At 44.1% G+C, this 15595-nt stretch overlaps 2 protein-coding genes across 3 annotated transcripts in view; one reads left to right on the top strand and one right to left on the bottom strand.

The window, feature by feature from the left end:
* Positions 1-11086, bottom strand: part of LOC141113431 (phosphatidate phosphatase LPIN3-like) — a 166282-nt gene extending 155196 nt beyond the window's left edge. For both annotated transcript variants that reach the window (XM_073606517.1, XM_073606518.1), the window contains exon 1: positions 11033-11086. In XM_073606517.1, the coding sequence (XP_073462618.1) occupies positions 11033-11083 (51 nt within the window). In that variant the 5' untranslated portion in view covers positions 11084-11086. The remainder of the gene's footprint in view (positions 1-11032) is intronic.
* MYL9 (myosin light chain 9) overlaps positions 11033-15595 on the top strand; it is a 54137-nt gene continuing 49574 nt past the window's right edge. The window contains exon 1 of the mRNA XM_073606522.1: positions 11033-11163. The gene's annotated coding sequence lies outside the window, so the exon portion shown is untranslated. The remainder of the gene's footprint in view (positions 11164-15595) is intronic.

The raw sequence follows: 15595 nt of genomic DNA, 5'->3' as shown, positions 1-15595 counted from the left end.
ACCCGTTCGGAAGGAGCCGCAGTTGATAGAGGGGGATCCCTCGGGTGAGCCGGACAGGACAAATAAGGGCCGGGCTGTGGAATGGGGATCACCAGAAATCCTGGACAAGTATGGGTCCATGGAATGCCTTTTTGAATGGTCGTCCCCAGAGGAAGGTAACTCTAGTGAGGATGATGAACTGTTCTTAGAAAGCTCTACGTCAGTGGAGGCTTCCACTGGAGCTACAGGGAACACATCTGTCTTCATAAAACCTTCCATACCCCCCATCAGACTTTCATCAAAATTTACAAAGACCCTCTCCTCTGGATCAGCCTCGTATCAGCAAAAGGCTATCAGAGCCCCGGATTCATATGTTCTGCCTGGGCGGGGAAGGCCGAAAGAGCTGCCACGTTTATCCAGATTTCAAAGAGATGTCCAAAAGAGTGGGGTTTTGATTACCCCTATGTTCCTGAGCAAATAATGGATATTGTGGAAGCTTCTCGGGAACAATGGGAAGGAGATTTGGTGTGGGACTATTTGTATGTGTCTAAGCCTCAACACACACATGATAGTGAAGTGTGGGTCAGATTCCAGGACATTTATAAAGAATGGAAACTGGGGAGGGCTATTTACAAGGACAGAGTTTTGGTCCTTAAGGCTGGTCAACACACCCGCAGTTATTCCATATCTGTGGAAGGAACAGGGGATTCTCGCAAAAGATTACCTGATCCCCACTATTATCTGTAAGGAGGACTCTGGTGTAAGGAGCCGCCACAGATAAGTTTAAAGTTCTGACCTATTGACTACAAGTGCGTAGCTGAATTGGGGTGGGTTTTCCCATTGACTACCTATACAGGGCAACAGCACCAGTGCCTGCCTGGCCATTAAGGACACTATTCCGTTGCTGTCCCTTTGTTAGTTTTGTTCAAATAAAATGTTATGAACTCCCGTTTGGAGTCATTCAGAAAGTATTTGTGTTCATGGATTCCAATGTAACTACCTGGCGTGTCTACTCAGGCTCTGTCCTGCAGGAGTCCCCAGACTCCTTTTGAGGGGACAGCAGTTCTGGTAGTGTCACACATGCCAACAAGAATTGTGAATGTGAAGGTAGAATTTAGTATAGGATGTGTGCCTATGTTTTCTTTTTTTTTGCAGGCATCTTCCGGAAAGACGGCTGTCTGTGGATGGTACAGATGAAGACCTGAAGTAATTAAGACATTTCTCTTTAGGGAGTAGTGTATTGATTCTTCTTGTATCAACTGTAGTGATAGAGACTCATAGTTAGGAAATTGTATGGCATTGTAATCGTGATTTTTTTTTTTTTGTAAAGACACTCATGTTTTATTTTTTTTTATGTTTCACACACATCACCCCAAAGTAGGGAAATGTTGGGTAGGTAGGACTGTTTCCTGGTCTGTGGAATCCCTTTTCCACAACTGGGAACAGTTGTGATTTCAGAGGGGGGTGTATGTAGCGCCCACCTACTTAGGTGTGTGCTAAAATAGACAGTTAGGATTAATGCTAGGTAAATTGCCAGTATTTTACCCCGTTGGTGTAAGCTGGTTGGTTAATTAGAGTAGAGGAAGGTGTGGCCACCTACACTCTGCCTGCAAGAGTTCCATCACTTTCTATGAAATGTTCTGGAAAGTGGGAGGAATAAAGGAATAGACTGCCAGGTAGTCTTTTGGAGACCCCTCTGAACCAATCATTGTTTTGCTTGGGCAGAGGCGGGACTTCTATAAAGGACAAGGTCACATGTTTCTGGGAGTTCGAGTCTGGAACTAGGCGGAAGAAGACAGCATGTAGGAGGCTGGTGCATTCCGGGGGAGAGGAAAGTGCCATGTGGAGAGGAGAATGGAGGAGACTTCAGGAGGAGGTTGCTACTACTGACAGAAACAAGGACTGGGAGAGGACCCTCTATGGCAAGCATGGACGGTTGCTCAGGAGTACATGTGAGTGTAAACCCAGGGAAACAGTGCTTCTAAGAGACTGGAGGGTGTTAAAGTGCGGGTCTTGGAGGAAAAGGTATAGAGCCGGGCCTTAAAGAATTAACACTCTGGAGGAATTCAATCAAAATGTTATGAACTCCCGTTTGGAGTAATTCAGAAAGTATTTGTGTTCATGGATTCCAATGTAACTACCTGGCGTGTCTACTCAGGCTCTGTCCTGCAGGAGTCCCCAGACTCCTTTTGAGGGGACAGCAGTTCTGGTAGTGTCACACATGCCAATAAGAATTGTGAATGTGAAGGTAGAATTTAGTATAGGATGTGTGCCTATGTTTTCTTTTCTTTTGCAGGCATCTTCCGGAAAGATGGCTGTCTGTGGATGGTACAGATGAAGACCTGAAGTAATGAAGACATTTCTCCTTAGGGATCGGTGTATTGATTCTTCTTGTATCAACTGTAGTGATAGGGACTCATAGTTAGGAAATTGTATGGCATTGTAATCGTGATTTTTTTTTTTTGTAAAGACACTCATGTTTTATTTTCTTTTATGTTTCACACACATCACCGCAAAGTAGGGAAATGTTGGGTAGGTAGGACTGTTTCCCGGTCTGTGGAATCCCTTTTCTACAACTGGGGACAGTTGTGATTTCAGGGGGGGTGTATGTAGCGCCCACCTACTTAGGTGTGTGCTAAAATAGACCGTTAGGATTAATGCTAGGTAAATTGCCAGTGTTTTACCCCGTTGGTGTAAGCTGGTTGGTTAATGTGGTTGGGAGGTTAATTAGAGTAGAGGAAGGTGTGGCCACCTACACTCTGCCTGCAAGATTTCCATCACTTTCTATGAAATGTTCTGGAAAGTGGGAGGAATAAAGGAATAGACTGGCAGGTAGTCTTTTGGAGACCCCTCTGAACCAATCATTGTTTTGCTTGGGTAGAGGCAGGACTTCTATAAAGGACAAGGTCACATGTTTCTGGGAGTTCGAGTCTAGAACTAGGAGGAAGAAGACAGCATGTAGGAGGCTGGTGCAGCCCGGGTGCTCTTCCCTTCGGGGGAGGGGAAAGTGCCATGTGGAGAGGAGAAATGGAGGAGACTTCAGGAGGAGGTTGCTACTACTGACAGAAACAAGGACTGGGAGAGGACCCTCTATAGCAAGCATGGACGGTTGCTCAGGAGTACATGTGAGTGTAAACCCAGGGAAACAGTGCTTCTAAGAGACTGGAGGGTGTTAAAGTGCGGGTCTTGGAGGAAAAGTTATAGAGCCGGGCCTTAAAGAATTAACACTCTGGAGGAATTCAATCAAAATGTTATGAACTCCCGTTTGGAGTCATTCAAAAAGTATTTGTGTTCATGGATTCCAATGTAACTACCTGGCGTGTCTACTCAGGCTCTGTCCTGCAGGAGTCCCCAGACTCCTTTTGAGGGGACAGCAGTTCTGGTAGTGTCACACATGCCAACAAGAATTGTGAATGTGAAGGTAGAATTTTTAGTATAGGATGTGTGCCTATGTTTTCTTTTCTTTTGCAGGCATCTTCTGGAAAGACAGCTGTCTATGGATGGTACAGATGGAGACCTCAAGTAATTAAGACATTTCTCCTTAGGGATCGGTGTATTGATTCTTCTTGTATCAACTGTAGTGATAGGGACTTGTAGTTAGGAAATTGTATGGCATTGCAATCGTGATTTTTTTTTTTTGTAAAGACACTCATGTTTTCTTATTTTATGTTTCAAAAATATCACCGCAAAGTAGGGAAATGTTGGGTAGGTAGGACTGTTTCCCGGTCTGTGGAATCCCTTTTCCACAACTGGGGACAGTTGTGATTTCAGGGGGGGTGTATGTAGCGCCCACCTACTTAAGTGTGTGCTAAAATAGACAGTTAGGATTAATGCTAGGTAAATTGCCAGTATTTTACCCCGTTGGTGTAAGCTGGTTGGTTAATGTGGTTGGGAGGTTAATTAGAGTAGAGGAAGGTGTGGCCACCTACACTCCATCCACTTTCTATGAAATGTTCTGGAAAGTGGGAGGAATAGAGTGGAAGGTAGTCTTTTGGAGACCCCTCTGAACCAATCATTGTTTTGCTTGGGCAGAGGCGGGACTTCTATAAAGGACATGTTTCTGGGAGTTCAAGTCTGGAAATAGGAGGAAGAAGACAGCATGTAGGAGGCTGGTGCAGCCCGGGTGCTCTTCCGTTCGGGGGGGGGGGAGAGGAAAGTGCCATGTGGACAGGAGAAATGGAGGAGACTTCAGGAGGAGGTTGCTACTACTGACAGAAACAAGGACTGGGAGAGGACCCTCTGTGGTAAGCATGGACGGTTGCTCAGGAGTACATGTGAGTGTAAACCCAGGGAAACAGTGCTTCTAAGAGACTGGAGGGTGTTAAAGTGCGGGTCTTGGAGGAAAAGGTATAGAGACGGGCCTTAAAGAATTAACACTCTGGAGGAATTCAATCAGTCACCTTAAAGAACTTTATTCAGAGTATCATTCTTTGGGAAAACTTGGAAGTGCTGTACGGTCAAGAAATAGTAACAAACAGGAGGAAGGAAAGCTGCATAACACAATTGGAAGCCAATGCAAGTTAGAAGTTATTTACAATGGCTCTACATGTTCTGGACTATGTGCTCATTGAATTCGTTTTGCTTATTGCCAAACCGGTCAGAGTAACTCTGTAATGCAGTACCACAATGAGTGCCGGAAAAGAAATAAAGTTAAGTGTTTAAACGTTATGGACTGTCTGCTGTGTCAATCTATGAGGGGAAAGGGGGTAAAGGGAACACACTACAGAAAAGAATGAACTACCCAGCAGCTCCTACAGGGGTAGTGGGCTACATATATATAAAAACAAATTTATTCAATATAGGCCAATATGTATTCTGCTACATATTTTTGATTAAAAAAATTCCAATAAGCGTATATTGATTGTATATTGATTGGTTTGCCCAAAGGTTATAGCGTCTACAAAATAGGGGATAGATGTACGCATTTTTTTTTTTTTTTACTAGTAATGGCGGTGATCAGCGATTTTTAGTGGGACTGTGACATTGCAGCAGACAGATCGGACACTTTTTTGACACTTTTTTTGGGACCAGTGACATTTATACAGTGATAAGAGCTAAAAATATCCACTAATTACTGTATAAATGACACTGGCAAAGAAGGGGTTAACACTAGGGGGGAGTGGACTGACAGGGAGTAGAGAGAGATCGCTGTTCTTGATCACTAGGAACAGACGATTCTGTTCAGATCCTGTCAGAATGGGGATCTGCTTTGTTTACACTGGCAGATCCCCATTCTGGCTCTCTGTGGAGCAATCGCGGGTTGCCAGCAGACATAGTGGCCGACGGCCACACGCCTGCTATGGCTATTGAACGAATCGCTGTACCGGTACGGCGATTCACATAATAGAGCCGCTAGGGCTGGGGAAAAAATCAATTTGAATCTTGAATCGAGTTGAGAGGTCAAATCGATTCAAAATTTAAGTGAAACGATTTTTTTTTTTTCCACCAGGACCGGCGCTGACACCGCGCCGCTCCTGAGGAGCTGCAGGCAGGAGTTTTTAGGCAAGGCCGCGGCTTCGACCTAGTCCGCAAGGCCGGACGCTGCAGACTAGGCTGAAGCTGCGGCCTCGCCGAAAAAAAAAACTCGATTCGAATCGTGAATCGAGTTTTTGTTAAAAAAGCCGCCCTGCCACAGTATATCTGCAGCGGCTGGTCAGCAAGTAGTTAAAGGAGTTGCAAAGTCTCAAGGTTTTTCACCTTAATGCATTCTATGCAGGTGGCTGACTAGACACTGGGTAGCTCTGACACCACTCAGTCCACAATAATGCTGTATTGCCAGCCCAGAAAAGGACTAATGCCCGGTACACACGATGAGATTATCGGACGAATGATCGTCTTTTTTTGTTTTTTTGCATACTAATCTCAGATCGAATCTGATGAGTTCACTAAAGTCCCGAAATTTTGCGTACAACAGAATAACAATTCGGAAGTGATGTCATGTGTCGCAATGCATTTGTATTGCATTTTCAAACGACAGCTGTACTGATTAAACGAAAATCGTACAATCTGGCATCTTACGAAAAAAAAATTTGTGCATGTCCAATCAAATGAGTTCAGATGAACTGTCCTGATCTGCTCTCGAAAGCTCTGTACGAACGATTACCATACAATCACATTAGGAGCCGAGTGCATTTCTGGCAGATCAACAGGTATTTTTCTGTACTTCAGGGTCTTTAAAAGAATAAAACACGGAGAAATCTGCATTGCAGTGAAGTACTGCATATGTTTTTTATTTTGTCTTGACATACGCTTTAACCGCCTGCCGACCAGCCACCGTCATTATACTGCGGCAGGTCGGCACGATCCAGCGAGCCGTCGTAGCTATATGTCGGCTCGCGGGATCGTTATAGCAGGTGTGCGCACACTGCACTGCGGGGGTGCTGACGGTTGCGATGACCGCCGGCCACGAGCGATCGCTGGCACAAGAGGCAGAACAAGGAAGTGTGTGTGTAAACACACAAATCCCTGTTCCATGAGAAGTGACAGATCGTGAGTTCTAATAGCTAGGAACCATGATCTGTCATTTCCTCTAGGTCAGTCCCCTCCCCCTACAGTTAGAAACACACACAGGGAACACAGTTAGCCCCTTGGTCGCCCCCTAGTGTTAACCCCTTCCCTGCCAGTGACATTTTTACAGTAATTAATGCATTTTTATAGCACTGATCGCTGTATAAATGCCAATGGTCCCAAAAATGTGTCAAAAGTGTCCGATGTGTCTGCCATAATGTCGCAGTCCCGATAAAAATCGCAGATCGCCGTCATTACTAGAAAAAAAAAAAAAAACAATAATAAAAATGCTATAAATCTATCCCCTATTTTGTAGACGCTATAAATTTTGCGCAAACCAATCAATATATGCTTATTGCGATTTATTTTTTTTACCAAAAATATGTAGAAGAATACATATCGGCCTAAACTGAGGAAAAATGTACTTTAAAAAAAAAAAGGATATTTATTATAGCAAAAAGTACAAAATATTGTGTTTTTTTCAAAATTGTCACTCTTTTTTTGTTTATGGCGCAAAAAATAAAAACCGCAGAGGCGATCAAATACCACCAAAAGAAAGATTTGTGTGCAAAAAAATTGTCAGTGCCGAATCGCAAAAAATGGCCCGGCAGCCAAATCTTCCGGTGCTGAAGTGGTTAAACTCTATATATTTTTCCACCCTGTTCTATATTATTTTGCTATATTCAAGTAACACATTTAACAAAAGTGAGCATTAGACGGGTTCCCCTGACATCTCAAGTATAGATACTCTCTCTACTGTCCAGACAATAAAACAGATGATTATCACAGGGTTTAAAAAAAAAAAAAAAAAGAGCAGCCTTTACATTACATTTAAAAATAATAATTTATAGGAATAAATAAAAACAGCTGCAGATGTTTGGTGATCATTTCACAAATCATTACTTATTGGATGTCTGAAGAATTTCTGCTACACGGCTGGTTTTAAAGCTGAACCCCAGGCAAATATAAAAGACACAAACTAATGCAGCTCTGTAATCATTAATACATCATTGAATGTATTTGTTAAATGCAAGCAGTGTAAGTACCTGAATGTTACCTGGTATCACCCTCTTTCATTCCATATAATACAGAGCTGGAGTGTGAGAAGAAGTGTCCGTACAAGGAACCAATCAGTTCATGGCAGGAAGCATGCTGATAGGAGGGGAAAGCAGAGTGACAGAGAGATGAGCTCATCACTGTGCTGCTTTTCCTTTACTATCCACTCACAGGTTGGGGATGGGGTCCAGGAAGACCTGGGCTCAGAGGAAGTGAGTTAAACCATGTAGCCATCAGACTGCAGAAAACTGTGGTGGAAATCTCTGGAATGAAAGTGAATATTGGCAAAAAAGCGGATTTTCTTATTACAGTGGAACCTTGGTTTACGAGTAACACGGTTAACAAGCATTTTTTTAAAATTCTGACTCGGTTTGCGAGTGTTGTCTCGCAAAACGAGCAGAATTCAAGCTAATGGGCAGTGCAGTACCGCATTTGGCCAGAGGTGTGAGGGTGCCGGGGACACTCGGAACGGTTCGGAGCCGTTCAGAAATACTCGGAAACACTCAGAAATACTCAGTTCCCGAGTGTTTCCAAGCATTCCCGAGTTCAGCTGAGCTGTCCCTGAGTATTTCCGAGGCTCTCCGGCGCCCACCCACCTCTGGCCACATGCGGTATTACATGTAATAGAAGTCAATGCGGAACAAATTATCTGAGTTTCCATTGACTTCTATGGGGAAACTCGCTTTGATATGCGAGTGCTTTGGATCACAAGCATTCTTCTGGAACGGGTTATGCTCGTAATCCAAGGTACCACTGTATTTATATCTTGTTATTTCTGACTGTAGCAAAGCTTTATGGTGTTCAAAGACTTTAGAAAAAGAATAGATGTGACTGTAAAGTCATTCACAACTCTGCCCCGAGCTACATCACCAATCTTGTCTCCAAATATCACCCAAATCGTCCTCTCCGCTCTTCTCAAGACCTCCTGCTTTCAAGCTCTCTCGTCTCCTCCTCCCATGCTCATCTCCAGGATTTCTCCAGAGCCTCTCTCATCCTCTGGAACTCCCTACCTCAACCTGTCCGGCTATCCCTTACTCTTGCTACCTTCAGGCGATCCCTGAAAACCCATCTCTTCAGGAAAGCCTATCACGTCTCCAACTAATCTTCTACCACTTCCATCAGCTCATTCCCCACAGTTACAACCTTTTGTACTACCTGCCCCACCCTATTAGATTGTAAGCTCTTCTGAGCAGGGCCCTCTTCATCCTCTTGTATTTTATTGTATTATAACTGTATTGTCTGCCTTTTATATTGTAAAGCGCTGCGTAAACTGTTGGTGCTATATAAATCCTGTATAATAATAAAAATAATAATAATAAAGCCGTGCACTGGCTGTTTATTTGATAAGCTGTTTATGCGGCTGCTTTGGCTACAAACATTGCAGACAATGGTTGGTGATGGCAGCCTGTGACGCTGCACATATATTATTTTATCTGACATGTAGGGAAAGTAGGCAGGAAATAATGTCTCCACCCCTACCAAAGTAATGGAGCGGTATATGAGGGCTGCGTTTTATCCTAAAAAATGCCAACTGCTTGGCTCTCATGCCACTCCAATGACTTCAGACACGTGTCTCTGGGACTTCAGTGGCTGCATGCGTATTCCAAGTTAGTAACCCAAAAAGTATTGAAGTGCAGGGGATCCATATGACAGCCCCATCAACGAAACGTAAAAATATCCGTTGCTGAATGAGATTCTGTGTATGGCTAGCTTGAGAGATCTAAGAAACTGTCAAGTGGTGTTTTACTCTTCACAATTTGCCATATGGAAAGAGTTTTGGTGGAGTGCTTCTTTATAATGAAATCAAAATTACAATGCAACTCAGTAAACAAGGCTGCATTCACACGGGGGTTTAGCCATGCTGTGAATCCAAGGAGCAAGAATCTACAGATTTCTGCAGCTGGAATTGATAGCATTGTATGGATAGCTGCAGCCACTTACAGTACAGTACAGCCATACAGTGCAAAGACGGGGTGTTGGCGGCTGCCGGCACAACTGCTCATGACTGTTGGCGCAGCCAGCGACTACCTGAGATGAAGTGGGTGAACGCACACACTGAAAGGAATTGCTGGTTGTGCGAACAGTCACAAACAGCTGCAGCCGCTGAAATCCTGTCTTTGGACTGTACAGCCTCAGCTGTCAATCCCAGCTGCAGAAATCAGTAGATTCTTGCTGCTGGGTTTCGCAGTGTGGCTAAACGCCCTTACAAATGTAGCCCTAATCAGCATGAGTTGAGTGAGTGAGTTTAAGCCCTGGTTCACATTGGTGCGTTTTGACATGCGATTTGGCATGTCAAATCGGTGGCAATTGCCAGCAAAGGCACCGTCCTAATCGGTAGGCATAGGACACACCCCTGGCCACACCCCCTTAAAGGAGAATTGTACAAAAAAACAAGATTGGCTAAACCCACGAGTGCTTTTTTTTTTTTACCACTGCTATTCTTTGATATTGGCTTTTGGATAAGGATGAGCTCCGGCGCGTTCGCATGCTGTACGTGCAGAGCCCGCCAGAAAGACGGCAATGCGCTGCGCTAATCACAGGCAGTGAAACATTTCCCGATCTCTGCAGCCGCACATTGGGAAATGTCTCACTGCTTGTGATTAGCGCTGTGCAGTGCCGACTTCCTGGCAGGATCGGCACGTGCGGCATGCGAACACGCCGGAGCTCATCCTTACTTTTGGACATTACAAATGCAGCAATTTAGGAAATCAGATGAAAGGTTTAGTTCTGGGAAACACTTTTTTAAAGATAAAAAGTGCATTTTATATACATCTATATAGATCAGACCAAAATGAGGAGGAATGAGGGACAGAGGGACATTGCTCCAAATCAGGGACAGTCCCTTGAAATCAGTGACAGTTGGGAGCTATGGATATAGGCGATGCAAATATTGTGCTATTGAGGGAGACAGACCAGTAGGGATGAGCTCAGGTGTGTTCGCACAGCCCACGTGCAGAGCCCGCCAGGAAGTCGGCACTGCGCTGCGCTAATCGCAGAGATCGGGAAATGTCTCACTGCTTGTGATTAGCGCAGCGCAGTGCTGACTTCCTGGCGTGCTCTGGACATGGGCTGTGTGAACACGCCGGAGCTCATCCTTACAGACCAGTATAGCTAGCAGTAGTTATTCACATTCAGCTGGACCTTTTCCATAGTGTTGCAGACGATTCCCCACTTTCTAAGTAGCTTCTTCGGTTCTGGATGAATGGCGAATCATCTTCAACATCACAGAACAGGTCCAGTTGAATGCGAGCAACTACTACTAGGCAATACCATAACCTGGATAATAATAGGTACCTCCACTGACAATTCTAAAGGCAGTAGGTTTAAAATGAACCATGCACCTTTCCACCATCTGTTACAAAGCATCATTAAACATTAATGAACATTTAATATAATTAAAAAATAATAAAGGAACACAGCACAGCCTTAAAGTAGATGTACCCTTCAAACCGTCCACCACAACCCCAGCCCTATACATTAAACAGCTTACCTTAGGTGTGTTCCTTATACTTTGTCCTACACCTTCCTGGATCCCTCCCATTACCTGTCTGCAGTGATCTCATACTGGTCACTCCCACCGCACAGATCACAGGAGAGGCACAGAGGCAGACACAAGCACAGGTAAGCCAAACAACGCCATATACTATATAAATCTATAGTGTATAGAAGAATATTCTCATCCATTTCCAGCACAGAAAGTTTTTAAAGCTCTATAGAAAGTAGTATGTTATCTTGATGGTTTAAAATTACCAAAAAAAAAGCAAGAAATTTGTGTTAATGAGCGACAGACAGACCTAGTCCAGCATTTAATACACTTCTCACGTTAACAGTGCATTGCAGCGTCTGTATGAAATAGAGATAGTATGGAATTTTTGCTGGAGGGGGGCGGTTCATTGAACCAGTATAGGTAATCTATGGGGACAGTTTCAAGTTGGAAGATTTTGTCATCGCAAAATGTCTATGGTTATGAACCTTGATCAGCTATACAGTAAAAATCCTAGTTCATAGAATGCAATAATTAAATCATACTTGCTTTATGAACTACCTTGTAGTTTTAAAGGTCAACTGCAGACAAAACTGCTATTTTGGTTCTGTATGGTTATTAGCAAGACGAATGTACTGGCTTTTTATTACTCTTAGAAATCAGTAATGGTGTCTCCATTTCCGCCTGACTGCTGGGGAAATGACAAAGCGTAACAAAGGTGGTCACATTTCCTCAATACAATGTCAGAGCTCCCAACTGTCCCTGATTTCAAAGGGACTGATTTAGAATAATGTCCATCTGTCCTCTTCCCCCCTCATGTGTCCCTTATTTTGGCCTGATCCATAGAGTTGTATATAAAATGCACTTTTTATCTTTCAAAAAGTGTTTCCCAGTGCTAAACCTTTCATCCAATTTCTAAATTGCTGCATTTGTACATTTTAAAAGCCAATATAAAGGAATAGTAGTGGTAAAAAAAAGTCCTTGTGAATTTAATCAACCTTTTTTTTTTTGTTTGTTAATTATCCTTTAAGGGGGTGTGGCAGGGGGCGTGTAATATGCCTACATACGTTTGTTAGTAGGTGTCCCTCATTCCCATCTCAAAATGTTGGGAGATATGCAATGTAAAATTTTTTTTATGAGAAATAAGCAAGGAAAGAATTAAGGGCCTGCTTATACCAGAAGTTGACCTAAAAAGCAGCCAGTGGTGTGCGTCTGCGACAACAGTGGTGCTGATGAGTATATTTTTTTTTAGTTCTATTTGCCACAGTGTGGTGCGAAATAGTGGAGCGTTTCACACCATGCTGCACTGCGCTGAAAAAAAGTACCACATGGCATCATTTGTTTCAGTGCACACCACCGCAATAGGGTTATTTGAACTACAGGGTTACCACCTCATCCCTTTAAACCCAAACACATATGAATTACACAGGTTCTGAGGCTAATTTAATGCAGATAAGGCACAAAGTGAGTTTAATTACCACCTTAATCGGCCACAGAACCTGTGTAATTCATATGTGTTTGGTTTTAAAGGGATAAGGTGGCAACTCTAGTGAACTAGCGTAATAGGAGGTCTTACAGTCTCATAGCTCCAAACTGTCCCTGATTTTGAGGTACAGTTTGCATAGCATACTAGCTAATTATGAATTACCTGAGATCGAAGCCCCCGCAGCCATCCTCATACCCCCGTGGTGGGTATCGCGTGCTCTGGCGCTGTGATTGGCTGGATCCAAAATGATGTCACTCTCGCACGTACTGCCATTGCTTCAGTGCGCATGTCCCGATGACATTGGCATATGCAAATACAGGGGATATCTCCTAAACCAGGTTTAGGAGATATCCAGTGTAGCTACAGGTAGGCCTAATTATAGGCTTGCCTGTAGCAAAAAGTGGTTGTAAAGGGTTTACAATCACTTTAAATGCTACATTTGTAAATTTCAAAACCAGTATAAAGGAATAATAGTAGTAAAAAAAAGCACTTGTGGGTTAACTAATCTTCTTCTTTTCTTTTTTTTTTCTTTTTTTTTTACGTATAATTTTCTTTTAAGGGGTGTGGCAGGGGGTGTGTCCTATGCCTACATACATTTGCTAATAGGTGTCCCTCGTTCCCATCTCAAAAAATTGGGAGGTATGCAGTCTGGCTGTGCTGGGCCGCTAAAAAGAAAACTGTGGTCCGTCTTGGTGTGCATTGATTCATTCTTGGATAGAGAGCAGCTGAACAGATAAAGGCAACCCACCACCAAGACTTTGGATCTGGGCCTTCAAACTATGCCCTGAGGGCCACATCTAGCCTGCTACAAGATTCTACAGGGCCTGCAGAAACACTGATGTGAAAGGGAGAATCTGATGTGCAACAGTGGGCACTTATGTAATAGAGGGGCTTCCAATTTGAAAGGGAGATCTAATGGTAAAGGAGTACTCTGATGGGAGATCTGATATAATGGGGGCTTCTGATGCAAACAGGGGAATTTTTTTTGTTTTGTTTTTTTTTTTGTTTTTTTGTGTGGCCCTCGTACTAAAAAGATTGGAGACCCCTGCTTTGGATCATTTAACTCGATAAAATCTGCTGATGGTAGGTTATATTGATCAGTCTGATGATTTTGGAGAATGAATGCTAAATCAAATTACCCAATGATTACCATGTGTGGGTGGTGCCTACTGCGCCCATGCACATGGGGTAATACCTTGCCCAAAGGCGTGCTCACCAATGCCCGGGATCCGATGGAGACTGCGGTCATGTGAAGAATCGAATATTAAGGTAGTCCCCGAGATGAGCCACTTGTGTGCAGCAGAAATACAGAGTTCCTTCATAAGATGTTTTCGCCCATGACACTACACACTTGTAACTGATGTATTTTGCATTCGGAGCAACGTGCATAACCTTTGTCCACTCCACCGTACCTCTGTTACCTCACTCCCAGTAACAGAATGAAGCACATAACGGGGCCCCATGCAGCCTCATTAACTCTTTCCTTCCCGTACCTAGTGATGAGGTCTTAGATTTCCATAACGCTAGTTTTCTCCCCGTGATCAGAGGAGACAGACAAGGAGGGAGCCAGAGCATTGACCCTGCCTCGCTGCTGGAGCCCCTGTCACCAGGGGTGTTGCTAGGGGGTGGCTTTTGGGGCTATAGCCCCGAATCTGGGGCCAATAGCCCTGAGTCTCTGCAGGGGTCCCCAATGGGGAGGGGAGGCTCTCTGGGGACCCTTATGTAGGTGGGGGGCTCTCTGGGGACCCTGATTTAAGGGGGAGGCTCTCTGGGGACCCTGATTTAAGGGGGAGGCTCTCTGGGGACCCTAATGTAAGGGGGGCTCTCTGGGGACCCTAATGTAAGGGGGGCTCTCTGGGGACCCTAATGTAAGGGGGGCTCTCTGGGGACCCTAATGTAAGGGGGGCTCTCTGGGGACCCTGATGTAAATGGGGGACCCTCTGGGTACCCTGATGAAAGGGGGAGGCTCTCTGAGGATTCTGATGTAAGGAGGAGGCTCTCTAGGGACCCTGATGTAAGTGGGCTCTCTGGGGACCCTGATGTAAGTGGGGGGGGATCTCTGGGGATATATATATATATATATATATATACACACGTATATTACTGTATATACATGTGTATGCCTGCCCAAGCGTATGACTTTCTTTACTACGCTGCTATGGGCTCTAGCCCCAGATCTTTTGTAGACCTAGCAACGCCCCTGCCTGTCACCACGCCTAACGAATGGTTGCTGTAGCTGTTCTTCCTTTCGGTTACTCATGGTAACTACCTCCTTCTCTTTGCTCTGCGAGTTAAACCTCTTGTAGTGGTGTTACACATACCCCATAAGGGCTATTACAGACCCAGGAATACCCTTTAGGAATACACCAAAAATCCAACATGCACCTTTTAAATAACTTTACACCAGGCTCAAAGCAGTTAAAACAACTTTACTAAACTTAACATAACATATACAACAGGGTAAAATGTCATTTTCCTAACTAACAGTAATTGTGGCTGCCCCAGCATACCTGCACAGGTAAAGTCTTTTTGGGTGTCCATGGTTACAGGAATCCTGATGAGTCGAAGCTCCAAAGGTGGACCACAGGTCCCAGCAAGTTTCTGCAAGTTCCCATTCTCTTGCCCGCACCCATTACCCAGACCTTCTTCCTTTTTATATGCCAGGGGAAGTGAGGACAAAAAGCCTGAAAACATGATCAGGGAAAGGCAGCAAGAAATATTAACCTCTTCCCCTGATTTGGGCAGCCAAATAACTAACTAAACATAATAGGCAAACCTGCCTCCATGGGCAGCACAGTTGCCCATGGAGGCAGTTCTGTCGTAAAAGTTGTGCGATAAACCACGCTGCAATTCGCAACACTTGTTGCTGAAAAAAAGGGCAGGAGCTTCTTTTGGGTGACAAGCTTCACATGATGTGGTTTGGCTTGTAGGTGCCATTGAAATGCATGGCACCAGAAATTCACATTGTGCCGTTTGTAATTTAGCAGAGCATTTTGAAATCACAGGCAGAATCGCTGTGATTGTGCCCACAATTCAAAACACGCAGAAGTGAATGGAGCCTAAGTAAATTGGTAGTGATGGGC

The sequence above is a fragment of the Aquarana catesbeiana genome, linkage group LG12 (genome assembly GCF_042186555.1).
Source record: "Aquarana catesbeiana isolate 2022-GZ linkage group LG12, ASM4218655v1, whole genome shotgun sequence".
Classification (NCBI taxonomy): domain Eukaryota; kingdom Metazoa; phylum Chordata; class Amphibia; order Anura; family Ranidae; genus Aquarana; species Aquarana catesbeiana.
The sequence above is the reverse complement of the archived record's forward strand: the minus strand, read 5'-3'. Positions and strand labels throughout refer to the sequence as shown.